The 21,427-nt window shown below is 39.9% G+C and overlaps 1 protein-coding gene across 1 annotated transcript in view; it reads right to left on the bottom strand.

Moving 5' to 3' along the window:
* The window catches only part of LOC108701018 (RNA binding protein fox-1 homolog 3), an 81,746-nt gene extending 69,374 nt beyond the window's left edge, over nt 1-12,372 (bottom strand). The window contains exon 1 of the mRNA XM_041577348.1: nt 12,145-12,372. Within this exon, the coding sequence (XP_041433282.1) occupies nt 12,145-12,246 (102 nt within the window). The 5' untranslated portion in view covers nt 12,247-12,372. The remainder of the gene's footprint in view (nt 1-12,144) is intronic.
* Between the last annotated feature and the right edge of the window lie 9,055 nt (nt 12,373-21,427).

Below are 21,427 nucleotides of genomic sequence, written 5' to 3'. Positions count from 1 at the left end.
AAATGTTTTTTATGTGTTTGCTATCCATAGTCTGCACAATTCAATATATACTGTCATAAAAAAGGCACGACTTTTGGAACAAGTACCAAAAGAAGTCATCAGCCAACAAATACCCCACATTAGGTCTTAAAGGAGACATTCAGTGTATAAAATAAGAATGTACCAGTGCGTTATACTCATTTAGATATAGAAGAATTGTGCTTAAAAAAAGTAGTGTTTCAGGCTGATTTATTGAATATTTCGCAAAAACCTTAATAATCTCTCCCTTCCACTTCCTGCTCCCTGAATTCTCAGGCTCAGCTAGCTGCAGGACCTGATAGGGAACTGAAGCCTGTCCGTGCTTGTGTGACTGCAGGGCTGTGATTGGCTGTCCCCCTCCTACTGTGCTTCTGGCAGGCACCATTAGGGCACGCCCACCCCTCATTTGAAACACAGACAGGGACCAGAGAACATCTATAGGGAGCTCTAATAAGGGGCTATTTTTAAAGATAATATTAATTCTAGCACTATGTAAAAGCAACACCATATGTTACTCATAATTGCCTTCAAATTAGGTTTTTTTCATGTATCCTATATGTCTCCTTTAAGGTAGGTTGAGTACCAACATAGTGGAAGTATTCCCCTACCACTCCCACTCCCACTTATCCTAAGAACTAGTGATAGGCAAATTTGTCCCTCTTCACCACGAATTTTGTGAATTACCCGCGAAATTCGTGAAACTGGTGAGAAATTTGCAGAAGTGAATTTTTTAATTAAAAAAAAATATTCGACCATTCAAAAATCAAAGTACAGTCTCTTTAGAAAACTTCGACTTCCACACTTCGCCGCCTTAAACCTGCCAAATTGCTATTTTAGCCTATGGGGACCTCCTAGAACCTATAGGCAACATTTGACTAAGTTTTTAGAAGTCAAAGTTTTTTTAAAAAAAATCATTTGATCGATCTATTAAATTGCACGAACGATTTCTGCGATCGATCAAATGATTTTAATTCGATCGAGCTAAATTTAAACAAAAAAAAAACTTGGACTATCGAATTTTTCAATTCGATGGTCAAATTTCGAAGTTTTTTCACTTTGAAATTCGACCCTTGATAAATCTGCCCCTTAAAGTAAATGGGCGTCCGTTAATCGCAATTGGCGCCGGCACCAACGTCGAAAAAACTTTGACGCTGGCAAACATTTTGAGGCCAGCGAATTTTTGCAGGAAATTCGCAAATTTATTCGCCAGTGGCAAAATTCGCAAATTCACACCTGCCAAATAAATTCGCCCATCACTATTAAGAACTCCTGCTAGACTCTGTATAGTGATGGCCAGAGGAAAACAGATTTCATTGTTGTCGCAAAACCAATACACATCAACAAAGAGTAGGAAAAAACTTTATTGGAACCATTATGTTTCTAATTTTTATAGATATGGAAACAAACTGGATGTTGCTCAGGCTCTTTATACTAATTGCCGTAATTATCATTATCTTTTAGATGCCCAGGCAGACATGTGAAAAGTAACCCCACTAGATGCCTTTTAGGGAATTCAAGTAGACCTTTCATAATAAACATACAAAATGATATCTGTTATTATGTATGGACTATCTTCATAAAAATCTCTTGAACTAATAAGAAAGCTTAGGCCATATGATTAGAATATACAACTGGGAAGTAGGGGTCATTATGCCATTGTTTCTATCAACAAGAATTGTGGTACAGGTATGGGATCTGTTACCTGGAAACCCGTTATCCAGAAAGCTACAAATTACGGACAGGCTGTCTCCCATAGATTCCATTTTAATCAAATAATCCAGATTTTTAAAAATTATTTTTGCATTTTATGCTAAATCCAAGATTTTCACATCTTCCAATTTCTCTATGTTTTTCATAAAGTTTTATTGCACCTTCTAACCTACTTGATTTTCCTACTTATATACTCAGATGACTACCTGTCTCTCATCTTCTTCCTGTTCTTGGCGCCATGTCTGTTTCTACCCATCACTTATAATTCTTTGTAAATGTTCTTTCCATTAACTTCTTTGCGGCACACCACATTCCTTATTCCATGACCCCTCGTCTTTCTACTTTATCCCCTTGTTCCTATTATTCTAGTTCTAGCTCTCCATACTCCATATCCACACAATTGTGATTTACAATGACAATTATTTTAAAATATTTTAAAATATTGAAAGGCACTGACTAGAAAATTTTATCTATACAAAAAACAATTACCCTCAAAAAAAGTGTCCCCCCATCCTATGCTCTCACCTGTGAGGTCTGTTCTTCTTCCCTGGCAAGTTCAGAGCTGAGCAATAATTAAATATTCATGCTGTAAACAGTGCATCCACTAAACTTCATGTATATTTCAAAGGATAACAAAACAATAATGTGCTGATGGAAGGAGACACACTGTGTACACGCAGTGCACAGAGGCCGGGAAAGAGGAAAGAAAACTGCATTCATCAAAGCTAGAAAATGCCAGCTGTCTCTCTGAGATGCCCTTGTCAAAGTCTAGAATAACAAAAACTCCCAGGTACAAAAAGGGGATTTGCTGCTAATGACTGACAGATTTATTAGGAACAACTCTAATTTTGTAAATGCCATAAATATATATACTGTAATGATAAAAACGTAAAAATATGGGCGTTTTATGATCTCTACCACTATATCCCTTGAGAAGGGAGAAGAAATGTACCAAAAAGTTGTTGTATACAAACGGGTGGTAACAGTCGGCCAGTGCTGAAGGATTCTGACATATCGTACAGACAAGTATATGATTCATTAACAGAACCTTTCACTGTTCCTTTTCAGCCTAATGATCAGATAATAGGTAAATACCCCCTATCCTCCTATGTAAATATCTTTGACAGTTATTTTCCTTAAATGCAACCATTCGCAATGTCTTTCTTTTGAATTGTAACCTCTGCAGTGCAGTTGTAAGCTGAAAGCCCTGCCCTTGTGTTTGGGATGCACAAGCGGGTGATTGCCGGTCCAAAGATTACAGGAACAGGTGACTGCAGGGAATGCAGCAGAAAATGTTTGTTAAACATTTGACACAATTTGATATATAAGGTGTAATATCCCTAGAGAAGCGGATGAGCATGTCTAACTATTGATCTGGTGTTTAGGTCTGAAGCATACACTCAGAGTGAAGTCCGTTGGGTCATAATTATATTGTCCTGTCTGATGAGCGTAAACCATTTGCCCTGGTGTTCTCACAATATACTTTACCCTTAATTAAAGAAAGGGGATCAAAACCCTTAAACAGGAGGCAGCCCTTTCCAAACAGTAAAGAATGGGCCCCGTGTAGAAGTATTTGAATGATTATACATTTATAAAACGGTCCATGTTTGCCTCATTAACTGTTGTTAGTAGCCTTAAGGCATGATGCTCCCAAGCGCAGGTATAGCAATAATAATAGGGTTTGGGTCGCAAATACAAGTTAATATTAGAACTGCTGGCATATATAGTATGTAAATTCATTTTCCTGCACATTTTGAGGCATTTCTAGAAGATGTGCAGTTACTATTCTATATAAAGTATTACAGCAACATGGCTGTTTTCACCCACACTTAGAAAGTTGGAAGAGAGTGGAGCATATATATATATAAAAATCATGCCTTTTGGACTGACAGCTCTGAACCGCCCACATTGCAGTTATAACGTCATACAGTGTACATGTGATTGCCCACATACAATACAGTCGGTGAATTTTTTTATTTTTTATTCTAAGCAGCCCACGCTGTCCTGTCTTGTGATGTCACAACGCTATATGTGAAATGGTTGGGAAGGTTCAATCTTTGAATGGAAGTCCACAATTAATCTCTATATGCATTAAGCCAAAGGGACTCGCCCCAGTTCCATAGGCAATCAACGTACAAGAGAGTTTATATCAAAACATATAGGTCCCAAGGCTTTCAAATAGTTAAAACAGAAATATTTATTTACGTTACATTAAAAAAGCGATACATACTGACCCCACATGGTCCAAATTACGCGTTTCGTACCCTCCGGCACTTAATCATAGGTGTCTCTGTTAACAGCATGTTTCAACTAGTATTTGTACCCTGTTAAACCCTCCCATTAAGTTTAAAACCAATCGACATTCAATGGGGATTAACCCTATATTCTCAATAAGATATTGAGAATATAGGGTTAATCCCCATTGAATGTCGATTCAATTAAATAAATATTTCTGTTTTAACTATTTCAAAGCCTTGGGACCTATATCTTTTGATATAAACTCTCTTGAAGGTTGACAGGGTAGCCAAGTACTTACTGGAACTGCATCACAGGCCCCCAAGGAAACTGCTGCCTACTGGGAGGGGTGTGTTTATTATCTGTTACAACTAAAGCCATTTTGTAAGGCATATATCCCCTTTCGAGGAGAGATCAACCTTATACACAGACATTTCTGTGCGTAAATGTAAGCATTATAAGCACATTTTATCTGAATGGCAGTTTCGTTTTTTCCCTCCTACTGCAAATCAAATTAAGTCGAATGAATCCGGCTGTAACTTGCCTTCTGACTTCTGCACACGTACCCCCCTCTTGCTTCTGTCTGTCATGTGAAACATCATGGCTTCCACTAACTATGCGATTAAGAATATTAAAAAAGTCCTTAATAAAACTGATACTAAGTAACCTCTCTACACAGATGAAGATGAGGGAATCTAAGCTTATTGGGCTGAACCAGAGAATGGGCGAATATTCGCCCGGCGAATAGTTGATCGATCGAATATTCGATCGAAGGATTTTCATTCGATCACATGCCTTTTTATTCGATCAAAAACTTAGAAAAAAAGCCTATGGGACTTTCCCATAGGCTTTTAAAGCAATTCGGTAGGTTTAATCTGGCGAGTAGGCAGTCTAATGATTTTTAAAAGAGACAGTACTTCGACTATCGAATGGGCGAATAGTCGCAGCATTTTTTCGCTCGATCTATTCAAATCATTCTACTCAGGCGAATTTACGCCAATTCGATAGTCGAGGAGCACAAAAAACTCTATTCATTCACCCGAGCTTAGTAAATGTGCCCCTATGTGTTTGTTTTTCACACATACAGTATAATTATTGTCCTAATACTTGTACTTTTTGTTCAGAATTTTCTTTTCTTCTACAGCGATTGTTCATCATTTAGCTCCTGTCCCTATGGAACTTACTCCTGCCACATAAATACACACACACACACTAGAAACCAATTAAATGACCAGTATATAATGTGTATATACTAACAGCAATACTGGGTGAACATATGAAAACCCTTTGCAGACAGTTCTCTGGTTGGAATCAAGACAGGATGAAAAAACAGAAGGGTTAACCACCGAGCCCCTGTGCTGTACCATACTTTCTGTTCTGTGTAATGTACATAGATTGTAAATAAACTAATTAAAAACACACACACACACACATAATAATACATATATATATATATATTACTGCGTGAAGTCTCAATTTTACATCCGCGTCATTTTATGTATTCCCACATTTTACACCGAAATATAATACAAACTGCTATTCCTATATATATATATATATATATATATATATATATATATATATATATATATATATATATACAAGCTTTTCCAAAAATAGACCAAAATGTACTTTGTACTGGTAAGAAAGAAAAGAAAGAAGAGGAAGAAGAACCTAAGCTGGTTTGCTTTGAACCTGGTGAAAATGCAGCAGTTGAAGTTTGACGGAGGAAGCTATAACCTGAGACAAAGCTGCCTGTATCCAAACAACTTAGAAGAAAATTAAAATGTAAATATTTAAATGGCTGCACACGTCTGTTTGTTGCGACATCAGCCTCTGATGCGGTATCGCCTTGACCTGCACTGGAGCTTCAGAAACACTTAAGTGAACATGTCTGTCTGCGTCCCCTGGGGCCCTCTCTCTATCAGAGAACAAGCAGATAATTCTATGTATTACTGAAGCTTTGATACAAGACATTCCACAAAATCCCAGTGGCAGCCGTATCCACCATCCTATCATACTGTCAGCACCAGAACCTGCATGCCTGTGCTCTTTCAATCTGCAATGTCTTATCTTCAGGGCTTAATAGAAGTCTGCCGTGTGACCACATTATTCCTATTGGCTCCCCTGTGCCCACAAGCATTCTACTAGAGGCAGGCAAAAATCCCTTTCCACTGGTTACCACTTAATATTACCATCTTTAATTTTGTTCCCCGTGACAGAAATTATTATATTACACAGTTGGTTATGTTGCAATAAATATTCAAATTAATTATCAAAACTAGGAATTTCTGCTATTTACACGACAAACAGTAGCCAGAAACCTATATTATAGCAACATCTAATGGCACCTGTCAATTCAATAGCATTAGCGTATTCTGTATCAGTAATAAAAAAAAGTGCACATCCTCTAATGTATTAATATTGCCCAGTGCAATAGTCTTTGCAGCTTCTTTCTGATGTACACATCCGTGAAATGCATCAGGCTCTGCATTGCTGAATTTGTTGCTGGAGAAAAATATGGGATGGAAACATAGTGAGTTTGTGGCAGAATTAGCTTTACAGACATAGGCAGTGTGTGTGCAGACACCATACACCTCCTCAGCTCCGCAGGAGATCACAGCCAACTAAAATACCAAAACCCAGAACAATAAAGCCCCTGAAATCAGAGTTCGGCACCTGGGGGTTTGCTGTTATAAAAGTAAAAACCCCAAACAAAGCGGCGGCATTATCAAACACGCAGCACTTGTATAAATAGCTAGCCATACATTCTCAGCACCTGAGTACTCGCCTTGTCTGCAGTCAAATTGTTCATTGACGTATGTGGGTTAGAAAGGCCCAAATCAGACCCAAAGAATACCATATATTAATTAAAAGACAATCAAAGAAACCATTCTGATGTCTGCAAAAAATAAAATGAAACAATGCAGTAACAGTAGCTAGAGCAAATGTGAACTTTGATTTTAATGAGTTCCCCTACCTCCATAAAGTCACTATTAAATAGGAAAGTTGTGGAGGATTGTTGCGTAGGGGTGTGTCATGTTATTGTGCGTTTAGAGAACAAGTGCACCTGTTGTTGATAGTCTACATAACGCGTTTTTCAAAAGAGCTAAATAAAAAGGGGAGAATAAGACGATAAAGTGGCCCTGGGGTGCTGGGAACTCTGAGCAGCAGTTTGTTTACCCAGCAAGCAGTGCGGTTGTGTCAGAGGTATGTGGCTCTCTGCCGAAAGGATGAGTCCTATACAAAATAATCCCTTTGACTCCCAATTACAAATTAAATCCAAGCAGTTGCCCTAAACAGAATTTTAAGGAGTGGCAGCTCAGCAACGCCTGGTCCTTGAGCGGCAGCACCATCAGCTCAATGCACACAAAGTAAAAGAAAAATATATTAAAAATGCATTTTTATACAGCACAAAGATGCAAGTGAAATAATATACATCCAGTGTATCTGTAGGGAGCACGCGTAGCTATGTTAGCTTGGTAGCCTTGTGTTCTTCTGCACTTTATTAAATCAGTAATAAATAATCCCCTGCTGAACCTGAGCTTCGCTCTCAATGTAAAACTGTGGCTTCAACCCTCTTCTTTACCAACGGGTGACGTTCAGCTATACCCCCACACTCACAAACATGATCTTATTAAAGAGACAATGACTTGTCACAGTAGTCTATGGAACCCGCGAACAGCGTCAACAAAAAACCGACTTTGGCGGACTCCAGTTGCACGGCCCTGGAGCATTTAATAGAGATGCTATCTCTACAACAACTACATGGGATGAGTTAGATCAATGGCTTGGTTATATTGCTTGTGATTCATGTAATAAATTTGGAGGGTAGTATAATGGGCATAGCAGATAAGGGTTCCTCAAACTTATGTTTGATGTTATTAAAGTCCATTAAAATATTTGAGGTCTGCTCTCCAAACCAAGCTTGTTTCATTGATGACATTTAAGCCCAGACAGTTAGTAGAACAGGCAGGTAGCATGTTCCATGACTGTATCAGGAAGAATGTAAACTTGCAGTTGGGAGAGAAATGTGATGCACTCCTATAAGGCCGATGGAGGCAATGGCATAGGTTCTGTTGGATTCACTTAGCACTTCTCAGCACAATTATGAATCTCTGTGCAGATAAGGATATATATCAGCCCAACATAGTAACGTGATTGAGAACAGTTGGGAGCAAATGCCATGCTAATTATGTGCTGTGTTGTTGGGATTGTGGATTAACAACCTACAGCATAAAGACCTATTAGAAATACATACGCTGCTTTGCTTTCATGCTTAATATGATTAACTAATATTAATTACTGAACAACAAGTGTGCGGGGGACCATTAACTTATCAGTAATTCTATTGTAACCCGGCCTTTGTTCTGACTAAATCGGATCTTGTGGTGCGACTGTTTGGGTTTATTTGTTTGGTGGAGGCTGTCATTGCGAGGGATGCTCTTTCCTGTGCATATTACAAGGCTGCTCGGGGCTAACCTGGCACGGAATTAGTGATTTCTGAATATCACACACACATATCTGGCACAGCTTTTGGGCTCTAAACACACACACCTTCTGAGCTCAGCAACTGATGACTGATGGATGAGCTCAGGGTGAGAGAAAACTCTAGAGTGCTTTACTGCAGTAACATCCAGGAGCAACTAGATCAAAAGATACATCCCACACAGCACAAACTTTTAACCACTTCAGCTGTGAATGCACACTGTATAGAGGGAAGCAACGCACATTCTATAGCTGCACAAGCAATGAACTACTGAGGTAGATGATAAATAGTTTGATAAACATAAATGGAAATTAATAGGTTCACAGATGGACACATAGATAGATAGATAGATAGATAGATAGATAGATAGATAGATAGATATGGATAGATAGATAGATAGATAGATAGATAGATAGATAGATAGATAGATATGGATAGATAGACAGACAGACAGATAGATGATAGATAGTAATAGATGGATAGATAGGGATGGATAGATAAATTGATAGACAGACAGATTGATCAATATGGTTGGCTAGAATTAGACGGATAGATAGATATGGATAGATAGATAGATACAGTAGATAGATAGATAGATAGATAGATAGATAGATAGATAGATACGGATACATAGATAGATAATAGATGGACAGACAGACAGACAGACAGATAGATAGATAGTCATATAGAAAGGCAGACTGACGATAGACGATAAGTATATTGATAAAGCGAATGAAGATAGATAGATTAATAGATCGATAGATAGAATTTGATAGAATTAGATAGAAGGATAAATAGATAGATAGATAGATAGATAGATAGGGATGGATAGATAAATTGATAGACAGATTGATCAATATGGATGGATAGATAGAATTAGACAGCTATGGATAGATAAATAGATAGATAGATACGGATGCATAGATAGATAATAGAGAGATAGATGATAGATAGATAAATATGGATAGATAGATATGAACTATGACTGTGCCTGCTTCCCACGCCTGTGCAGACAGAAATCTGCCATTTCCAATCATGTAAATTAGACAATTACTCTGGCTTTTTGCTATTTTCATGGAGGCAAAATGCAGTAAGTAGTGTAAGTGACCTGAGAGCCACTGACAGAGGAACTATTAACGGGTTTGCTGGCATTAATCCTACCGTGCGGCTAATGTGATGCTACCAGCAGATAGAGTCTAAGTGTTCTCCTCACACTTTGCTCTCCCCATCCTGTGGGACTGAGGGAACTCAACAGTTTGTAGAGTGGAATAATTGAAGAGATTAGGAGACTTTTCCTGGAAATCCCTTTAATGGTTCTCAAGAAGAGGTTAGAACCACTAAATGCTGCCTATGTCTCCACACAGAGGTGATGCTGGCTAATTGTGGGCTTTCAAACTAAAACCAGAGGTATTGCCTGAGTATTAACTCATTGCCTGGCTTGATCTGCAGTCAAAGGTCTCCCTACAGCATGGCCTTCACAAAGCTGCGCTTTTATACCGCCGGATAGTGAAATAATTTCACTTATGCTTATTAATCAAAAGCCAATAAAATAGTACGTAGGAACACTTATTTTGTGGGAAACAGGTGATGTACATACACATTTCAGATAGAGGTGTGTATTCTGCCAAGCAGCATGATCCCAGAGCACTACAATGGCTGAAAGCAATAGCTAGGAATAGGCTGCATTCTGTACAAATCCAAAGCTACACCATAACCACAAAAACACTAAAATGACCCAAAATCCTGAGTCAAACAATTAAAAAGACCCCTAATTCCAGAATGGAATCAAATGTATTTGCATTTTCAGGCACAATCGAAAAATACTTTACTATTGATGTATTAAATCTAGAGTATCCTGTAAATCCCCTTTAGCTGCGATTGAACTGAAAAATGATTAGCATATAGTTTTCAGCCCATCTGCTCCTGAAAGTCAGCTCCATGGAATATTGCTGTTGGCTCAGCATTTAGAGAATATGGATCCATACTCACATATATTAGCCCCAAAATTCAATAGCTGTCAATATTACAATATGTACAGAATGTAATGGACAATAAATAATATTTTGCAGCATGATATGATGCAGTGTAGCAGATAAAGGGCAAGTTACCCCCCTACTGGCTTCCTGGTGGAGCCTACTTTATCACACTGTATAGAAACAAATGAACATGTATCAATAAAATCCACTGCATGGCAGCTCGCTCAAAGCACCCTAAGTCGCTAGCAATTATGGGGTCACGTTATGTCTTCTTCTTGTGCCTATTCTACTTTTCTCTATCTTTTATTTCATCGTTTAAATAATCTTATTACATGTTGAATACATTATGTATTTCTGATATAGACGTATACCATTTGCAACTCTCAATGTTCAGAAACCCGTTATCCGGAAAGCTCCGAATTACGGAAAGGCCATCTCCCATAGACTCCATTTTATCCTAATAGTCAAAATTCTTAAAACTTATTTCCTTTTTCTCTGTAATAATAAATCAGTACCTTGCAATTGCTCCCAACTAAGATACAATTAATCCTTATTGGAAGCAGAAGCAGCCTATTGGGTTATTTAATGTGTATATGATTTTCTAGTAGACAAGTTATGAAGAACCAAATTACTGTTATCCAGAAAACCGCAGGCCCCGTGCATTCTGGATAACAGGTCCCATGCCTGTATGTATGTATGTATGTATGTATGTATGTATGTATGTATGTATGTATGTATGTATGTATGCATGTATGTATGTATATATATATATATATATATATATATATATATATATATATATATATATATACACACAGCATATACAGGGATGGCACTCACAGGATTTGTACAAAATAGGCAAATGAGGGTAATTCGTACAACGTTTCAGTCCCACACAGGAACCTTTATCAAGGAAATCTTGATATATATATATATATATATATACATACATACACACACACACTATCTATACCTCCTAGGGTATCATTGCAATGTGTGTTTACAGTTAGTGTGCTGCAACAAGCATGCCAGCACCCCAGGTCCTGACAGTATCACTGCCCACTGCAGAAAGTTCCCTGGCATGTTGCACTGCAATGTCATTGTATGCCAACATAAATGCACTTACTCTGAGGTGGTGGTTCTACACTGGCGGGGAGTGCCTGCCTCTCTAACGGAGGTGCTCTCACCTGCACTGGCGGCTCATGCTGCAGCAGATATGTGACGGTACATACATTCTTGCAACTCCCTGCACTCTATATGCTACTGCATTGGACTGACACATTGCCTGACAGTATGACATAGGGCTTTGCTGGTGCAGGGACAGTGAAGGGAAAACACAGGTCTGGCAAACAAACTTAACCAGCTGAGCTTCCAATTGCAACAACTTGCTATAGGATCTCACCAGCCAGAGAGTGAAAGGACCATTTGTTGCTGGTGGGAATCAGTGCTGGCAGCTTGGAACCCACTCCCCAGTTTGACATCAGGAAGAGAGCACCAACTGCAGCAAAATAGACCCGGCTAACTTATCCCACCTGAGAAATAGATGTTGCCCCCCTCCCAACCCCAAAAGTCCCAACCCTAAAAGGGAAACCCTGTTCCTGTGAAAGAGGGGCACCCTCTCTAAACGCTATTGGCATGTGCCTGGTAAATGGGCTCAGAACTAGAAGCAGAAGGGTCAATGGGAAAAAAAATCAAAAGCTGATGAGGGCGTCTTACCTGCTGGAGGTAGAGGAATGCCGGGGGGCCGGAGATAGAGTGGGGGATCATGGCAGTGCTGGAGAGCAAGAGGCAGCCAGAATTAGCCATAGAGCACAGCATGTACTGCCAGGTCACACGAGCTGCTCTTCACAAGTCAGATTTTCCTCTTGCAGACACACTGCTCTCTCCCTCGTGTCTCCCAGTCTGTCTTCCACCTCTGCGCCTCCCTCCAGCCCAGTCTCTCCCCCACCCGCCCCTTCTACGCTACGTTAGTCAAGGTATTTTCCTCTCTCTCTCTCTTTCCCGCTCCCCCCACTCTCTCTCTGCTGCTGCTGATGCTCTCTTTCAGTCTCTTCCCAGTGTCTCTCTCTGTGGCTGCCGGAGTCCAGAGCACAAGGAGTGGGCAAGGCAGGGGGATTGTGCAGACTGAAAGGGAAAGAAGCAGTGTGTGTGTGTGTGTGTGTGTGTTAGGGAGTGCAATAAAAGGGGGAGGGAAGGGGTAGAAAGAGAGAGTCGATACTGGAGGAAACAAAAAAAAGGTGGGGGAGGGAGGAGTCCCCGGAGTATTCAAACATCAAACACAGAACTGTATAAAATGAAAGGAATCGCGCAGGGAAAGCTGATCTAACTCCTTAACCCCTTTCACTACCCCTTACACCATTTAGTAGGACTCACGCAACAGCGGCCGAGCCCTCCGGCTTTGAATAACGAGGAAGGGGTCAGACAGCAAACTCCCTCCAGCATCAGCCTCACGCATTTCATGCCATTAGAAAGTGACAGTCAGCTTTGGTTTAGGCGGCCAGTCACCAAGAAAGAGAGACAGATCTTCCCGTTGACGGCAATGATGAGAGCTGCAGTTAAACAGCATCTGGGGAGGGCTGCTTTGCATGGACTGTCAATCTACACTTGTACAGACAACCCCAGCTCCAGTGGCTAAACTCTTGCTCCTGTGTCATAAATGATCAAATATCCATCGGCTGCTCCGACCTATAAAAACCGAGACCTAGAAGTAACAGCCAGCAGCTGCCTAGTGACACTTTGTTACCCCTTTGAGCAATAAAAGGCCCTGGCATTGATACCCTTACCTGCTATAGATATCCCGAATTTTCTAGTATCAGTTATCAAACTTGCTGTAGGATAGTACACGTGTACCATTTTAGCAACTGAGCTGACAGTCTAACTGCCCACAGCCCTACCCTAGAATGGGGGGGCTACCCATAACCTTTAACTAACCCTAAACCCTGTAAGTGCCAATACAGCAGTTGTACCTGCTGGTTGGTTAAAGCACTCCTCTTATGGCACTGTATCTGCACAGTGCAATCCCACCAGGGGATATCAGCAACATTGCGCCTGTCAGCTGGAACAGGAGAATGTACATAAGTGCCTTGCGTTGCTGTGCTTTAGAGTCAGCATATAGAAGTCGGCAGAGCACACAGGCAGGCGCAGGTTCAGAACCATGGACAGCGCACGCACTGCAGTTACAGCAGCTCCAGTTTGTCAGCACTTCCACTCACAACTACCACCATCTGCAGCCTACAAATAGTCACACTCATACACATGCCCACAATCTGCCACACAAACACTGTCCTGTCCTGCTACCAGAGTGGTGACCCCATATCATTTGGATGAAGTGCTACTATGAGCATCTGTCACCAAAAGCTGCTGCTAAGGTGCTATGAAAAAAGTGTTGGAAATGCTAGAAACAGAAAACAGAAACTACAATTGCGGACAAGCTACCCCAAATCAAAATCACAGGCGGCACCCTCATTCCACTATACACCATGACTGTGCCAAGAAAAGGAGCGCAGTAAATGCATTGCGCAAAGCCGGCAAATGGCTGGGAGAAATGTGCGCTGTCCAGATGCTGAAAGCTACAGACATAGCAATGGATAGTGGCAAACAGGAGGGGACACACAGGGCTAAGCAGGGGCAGCTGGAGTATAGATTGTATCTTCTTAATGCAAGAACATGCATGTAGCTGCAATAATACATTTATTTAAGCTTGATAGCTGTGCTGCCCCATGCATTCGATCCACACAGAGCTCTGAATTGAGAAGCAGCAAATAAACAGTTTAGCAAGTTTCTATAAAAGGAGTTGTTGTCCTATTTAATTATAGGAGGGACAGATCATGTGACTGCTGGGGGGGGTAAGTAACTGGCTAATAGGCAAGTACCTGAAGAATGCACCAGAAGAAGACAAAGATCAGGGGAGCTCTAATATAATTTGCTGTGGGGCCTTGTAACTGGTGTTTGCCATAGAAAAAGAAAAAAAAGAAGTGGGGATATACTGTCTATTGGTTAACTGATAAATGTACAAATATAAGCTTTCCAGATTTAGCATTAAAGATGACATCTCCCCATGAACCATAACATATTCAGTATCATTGATGTCTGTGCGTAACCTATTTGCTTGATGTTTCCTAAGAAGCACCTCAAGAAAAAGACCATTGAATTAAGTGCTCACCCAGGGGGCTTTGGGGAGAGCCGGATCCATGCCACAAATTAAACCTATTGACTATTTGCTGCGTCCAGTTTAGCAGCTGGAGCCAGTTATCCACTGGGAGGCTCGATCTTTCTGTCCTTTGTAGAAACTGTCCCAGGGTTTGATACAGCCAGAAAATGCCTAAATCTTATCCAAACAATAAATTGCTAGATATAACTATACTGTATGCTTTGCTGGGGAGAGGAGCAGGAAACAATAATGTGAGCTGTATAATTATTTATGTATTTAGGTTCCTTTTTTGATTGAGCAATTAGTAATTTTTTTCTTTAAAATTATTTTGTAAGGGTCCCATAGAGAGTATAATGCTCAGGTATGTCTGGCCTTAGAGCAGGGATCCTCAACCTTTTTTTTTTTACCTGTAAGCCACATTCAAATGTAAAAAGAGATGGAGAGCAACACAAGTATGAAAAGAGATCCTTGGGGTGCCAAATAAGGGCTGCGATGTGTTATGTGCTAGCCCCTATGTGGACTGGCAGCCTACAGGAGGCTCTGTTTGGCAGTACATCTGTTTTTTTTATGCAACTAAAACCTTCAAGCCAGGAATTCAAAAGTAAACACCTGGCTTTTTAGCAAGTAAGGGAATACAGGGTTATGGGAAATAGCTCATAGTCCAAGTTGATCCAGGGACTAGTCCGACTGCCATTTTGGAGTCAGGAAGGAATTTTTCCCCCTCTAAGGCAAATTGGAAAGGCTTCAGATGGGTTTTTTGCCTTCCTCTGGATCAACTGGCAGAAAGGTAGTTAATAAAAAAAAAAAAAAAAAAAAAGGTTGAACTCGATGGACATGTGTCTTTTTTCAACCTTACTTACTATGTTACTATGTTACTATGTTACTATGCTTTGAGGCAACTGAGAGCAAAATCCATTGATTTGGTGAGCAACATGTTGCCCGCGAGCAACTGGTTGAGGATCACTGGCTTAAGGTAATGGTACAGTGCATTTACTGCAAGAGCTGTGTATCTTATCAATCACCCCAGTTACCCCAAAGTGTGGTCCAGGGGTTTTTGTGCATGTTCTCTACGTCTAGGAACACCATTTGAGATGAAAGATCATAAAAGCTTGATGTGTTTTTGTTATATAAATGTAATTGTCCGGCATCAGCGTCAGGAAGTATATACATAGTGAACGTCAGGTCTGGCCATGGCTAGAGGCAGAGAACATCCCTGCAGTTTTGCTCTGAACACTAAGAAAGGATGCAGTTTTGTAGAGTTGCATTTTAAGGGGAGCCACTTGCTTCTTCCCAGTCCACCACTTCCTTGAGCCACATTTAATTTGAGCCTGAGTTCCATTTGGCGGGAGGCAGGCATCGGAGAGTTGCTGGAGAGAGAGCAATAGGCATCGCTGGGAAATGAGTTGTGACCAGGGGCGTAACTATGGAGGAAGCAGGTTGCAGGGGGGCCCAGGAGTGTAGGGGGCCCAGTGAGACCCTAATTAATTAGCAATTTTAATATATCTTGGTAAAATAGGCCAACTTATAAATATTTTGGGGCCCTAAATTGAATTTGCTATGGGGCCCAGTAACAACTAGTTACGCCACTGGTTGTGACGTCTTCTAACTGCAGCAGGAAAACTATAAACATTGCAGTGTAAACCACTGGCTCTAAATTCACACCTCACACCAGCCGGGTCCAGCTGGCAACATGCGAACACCATCAAAACCGAGAGGGCCTCGGGGCAGAGACTCAAGATATTCCCATACAGCTTTTAAACAGCCACTGCTGTAATAAGCCCTCTCCTTCTGCAGCGAAGAAAACTATTTTTCACCATTCGTCAGCCTAGATCTCGACATTACCAACAGGCTTTTATTGTGGCCACGGTGTAAAATCGATTATCTAATTTCCAAAACACTGTAACAGATTCCTGCAGCCTGAAACAGGCAACAAAAACAGAATGGACACCAGGATTTTTCATGTCATATCACACAATGGGAAGAGGCTTTTTCAGGCTATAGCTGAGCTTTGTACTAAAGTACCTTAGTGGCTGAGAGGCACGACACTGTTAACAAGGTGCCATCCGTTAAGCAAAGCCATATGCTTTTAGCATCACCTTGTCATCATAGTTCATCATCATCTTTTGTATAGCTAGGGTCAGAATACCATGCATAATAGGCTGTGTGTTCAGTCACTTATTTTGCATAATTAACACCTGCTTCTACAATAAACCCAAACATCTATTATAAATAGTTATAGATCAATAGTCCCCAACCTTTTTAACCCATGAGCAACATTCAGTTGTAAAAGAAGCCAGGGAGCAACACAAGCATGGGCAATGTTTCTGAGTGGTGCAAAATAAGGCATGTGATTGGCCATTTGACAGCATCTAAATAGACTAACAGGACGCTCTGTTTGGCAGTACACATGGTTTTAATGCAACCAAAATGTGGCTCCAAGCTAGGGATTGAAAAATAAGCACCTGCTTTGAGGCTAGTGGGAGCAACATCCAAGGGACTGGTGAGTGACATGTTGCTCCAAAGCCACTGGTTGGGAACCATTGCATAGACTGACATTGAAATGTACATGCATAAGAGAAAAATAACAGGACTTTGGCGGTGTATTCGTTGTTAAGTACTAGACAAGTTCTAACCCTCATTAGCTCCCCTATAGTAGCACTGCAGCACAAAGAGGGCAAAAAATGAAAGATGCAATGTACATTGACATAAGTTGCCACTGTATTGAGGGTGGGGTCACACAGCAAAAGGCTGACGTTCACTTTGGGTGACATTCAGGGTGAATGGATATTTGCTTTCTGGGATACTTACTGTAATATATCTAGCTAATTTTATCTATCTACCGTATCTAATTCTATCAATCTAATCAATATAATTCTATCTATAATCTACCCAATTCTATCCATTTTCTATCCAATTCTATCTATAATCTATCCATCTAAACTATTTATTTTATCTATAATCTAACTCTCTGATCTAATCTATATTATTCTATCTACAGTATAATCAATCCAATTGTATCTATCCATCTAATCTATTAGTCTATTTTATCTATAAACAATTTAATTTTCTCTATCTATCTATCTATCTATCTAATCTATAATATATCACATTTTATCTCTATCTATCTATTTCTCAAGTACAGGGCTTCCAATGTCCACTCCAACTCTTGCCCACCGAAGCAGCAAGCACATTATGAATGAAAGGATTTAGATGACTATGAACCACCCACATGCCACTTTTTACATGGCATGATATGCTGGGGAAAATGGTTGATCGAGAATTGAGCTTTTTTTTATTCTACGTTGCACAGTTTTAATAAATGAGCCTTCTGGTTCAGTTTGTGTTGTATTGTACTATACACCATCAATAATCATAATTAAATCCATGCATATACCCCTTTAGGTGCTAGTGATATTTTGCTGATTTTAGCATGAATGACAAAGCAACTTGCAATGACTTATTGGCATAGTGAGCAAAGAATGGTGTGCTGCATCAGAAAATACTTTAGAGGAAGCATAAGATTCTAATATATCACATATATCTCTGCAGTGTGAGGATGGTAGCTCTGAGCATTATCTAATCTTCTCCTTACACAGCAGTAATCTCACAAGCTGATGTGCTCTATTCAAGAGAACATCGACTCTTTTGATTCTTGACACGGTTTTAACATTTTTTTTACATGGTGATATCCTTTCCTATGCTAACATAGATACAGAACTCAAGCTGCTTATAACAGTAATCTCTATACTGCATCAGGCCATTTTGCTCCTGTGGAGATCTGCAATGTGGGTCTTAAGCGATTCAGAGTCAGAGTTCTGGCCACCTGTAGTTCCTAAAAGACAGCAGCAAGAGGTTCTACCAAAAAGCAGGAGAAGCATCAAGAAGAAGGTGGAGGAGAGAACCTGCTAAGAAGAGCCATGGAAGAGGAGCCCACAAATCAAGGCCTAGGATTGGGCTCAGATACAGACCTGGTCAGAAGTGCCCAAAATAAGAGCGCTCAATTGTAAGACTGAGTTTATAGTGGAGAGGTTATAAACAAAACCTGTATTTCCTATGATTCAAAGGAAACCATAATAGTCTACCTCTGTAGACTCCCTTGAGCTTACACTGTACTGCAATCCTTCCCTCACTTTGTGGCATTGTGAAGTGATGGATTCTGGGACTCCATAGTAGGTGCTGCACAGACTTGCAATATAAAGCAGGGGGACTTCATGTCCCAGAATTCATTACTTCACAGTGGTGATGGCAGGGTTGTATTTCACTGTGTGTCTAAGGGATGCTGGGAAATTGTTAGTAGGCGTATCATGGATTCCTTTCAATCTGTGGAATCCGGTGTGTTTGTGTAGATGACAAATACATTTATATTTGTTTCTTAAAGTTCAACTGAATGAGCTCATGTCAAAAAAGGGGATTTATTTTTTCTTTAATGAGACCAAAATGTTGTAAGGACTCTGGGCATAAAACTGGACTCAAGTTCTAAGTACCTCTCATGTGAGGGATGGTGTGTCTAAGCTGTGAACAGAAATAGCAAAGCTGAAGGCACAACTAAAAAGTGAGTCATAGACCTTCTGGGCCGAGACCTGTCTTGAGTTATGATACTGACTACTGTAGTGGCGTTGCATAACACCATACTGACCCTCCTTAATACTATCCCTACCTATGTGCAATTTTCAAGTAATAAAGACTAATCTAGGAACTACAATGTGCAAAGTGCAATTTCAGACACATGGTTTCCATGTTTTTTTACCACAATGCTGCTTTTTTTACCCATGATTCCATCAGTGTCTGAAAGAGTGAGATGTGACTGGTACAAATCCAATGTGCCAAATGTCACCTGCAATTCCGCTTTTGAATCAGATACAATATTCACTATATTGCATCCGATTCAAAAGTGGAATTGCAGGTGACATTTTGCTCTTTTAGACACAATTATGCTGGAATCATGGGTAAAAAAGCAGCAGTTCAGATTGTTTCATTTGTCACTCATTTTCAAAATGGTTTCTGTGCCACCCATGAGATGCCTGTAGGGAGAAGATTCCTCAGCATCAGTAGGTAACACTTCAGCAAACTTGCGAACAGGCGGTGGGACAACTACGCAGAAGTGCAACAAGCATGTTTGGACATCAGTTTTTGTGCAGTGACGATTGCAGTTGTGGCCATAAACGAGCCCTATAGCTTCGAGAGTGTAGGTTTATGAAGTCATTTTTACATAATATATTTATTTCAGTCAATGATTTAAAATACTTATTACAATCCAGTCACCACTAATATGGGAGAACGGTGAATATAATTATTTTAAACATTCGGTTCACCAAATAAACATAAGAAATAAAATTCTGACTTTACCCAGTTTGGTTCCAGTAAAAAAAAAATCCAAAGTGTCCCAAGTTGTGCTGTAAAGAGACAAAAAAGAAAATAAATACGAGAAAACACCTCATTAATTCATTACAAGCATTTCTACAAATTATCCAAAGCTTCCTTGCTCAGAAATATAATAATAAACGGGGTTAAATACAATGCAATACAATGCAGCTTGTCAACCAACATTCTGTACAAATTAAACATTGAAGCATTTTCAAAAAAGTGACAGAGTGATATTAAATCGTTACCCTGATGTTACATGTAGTCAAATAGGGGCACTTTAATAAGTCTACCCGGTATCCTTCTCTCTGAGTCTGGGTGGTGGAATGGGTGGAGTCGTTGTGGGGAGTGGGCGGAGTCCAGATGGGAAGTGGACAAGAGGATAGAGATTGGAGTGCGCCCGGCCCGGCGCACTCTAGTTATGCCATTGAATCTGAATTAATAATTAGCCTTGTATCGTAACTTTTATGTTCTATATATGTATTCAATATATTGTGAGTGGGTCCCTAAGCTCAGTAAGCGACAGCAGCACAGAGCATGTGCAGTGAATCAGCTGAAAAGAAGATGGGGAGCTACTGGGGCATATTAGGATGAACAGATCTTCACTGCTTAAAGTTTGCTAAAATCTGAATTCAGTAAATAAGTGCTTAGCCTTAAATAAACTGCCAATTAAGTCATATTATTACTTAAAATATCCCAGTGTCCCATAATTATACACTTGATTGCTCCGGAATTAATGATGTATTTAGGACACAAACGCTTTCCCATTTTTCCTGTCTGTTTACTGGAATAGGTAAAGATTCCCCTGCTCTCTGCAGGGCCATATACTGTAGAATTCTAATCCTTTATTACCTTTCTTTGAAACTTTCCCCTTAGTATTCAGCATTCTTTCTTCTCGTTTAGTGGGATGTGATACTATGGGGCATATATACAAAAGTACACATTTTCCCCTTGTCTGTGCCACAATTTTGCTGGCGAAAATTCTCTGCTTTAAGTCGCCAGCACATATAAAGAAATGACATATGTCAAATATTAGCATGGAGGAGATGATGTTGTAGATAATGAGATGTAGAAACGGCTGCTCTGCCTTTATAAGATCCCCAGACTAAACTTCATGAAAACTCTTATTTTATTTTAATTTTTTTTGTGGTCTTGATAAAGTTACTTTACCAACATATGTCATACTCTCCAATGGGTAAATTGTCGATTTAGTGGCAAATTCTCAATTCTGGAGAAAATTATTTTATGACATGTCTCAATTTCATTCAGTTGTCCAGTCCTGACCTTTTCCAATCACTGTATATTAATACATTCTACCATATCAATTGGTCCAGTTTCTGTACCATTCCTCAATAAATGATTGGCTGCAAAGCAACGTAAAGAGAAATGTTTTTACTGAATTTATCATCATTCAAAATTATTCTTTTCTCCCATATCCATAATGAGTGTTTGCTTATCATGGGTGGAGGCTATGGGACAAATTTACTA

Source organism: Xenopus laevis, chromosome 9_10L, assembly GCF_017654675.1.
Source record: "Xenopus laevis strain J_2021 chromosome 9_10L, Xenopus_laevis_v10.1, whole genome shotgun sequence".
NCBI lineage: Eukaryota > Metazoa > Chordata > Amphibia > Anura > Pipidae > Xenopus > Xenopus laevis.
The sequence above is the reverse complement of the archived record's forward strand: the minus strand, read 5'-3'. Positions and strand labels throughout refer to the sequence as shown.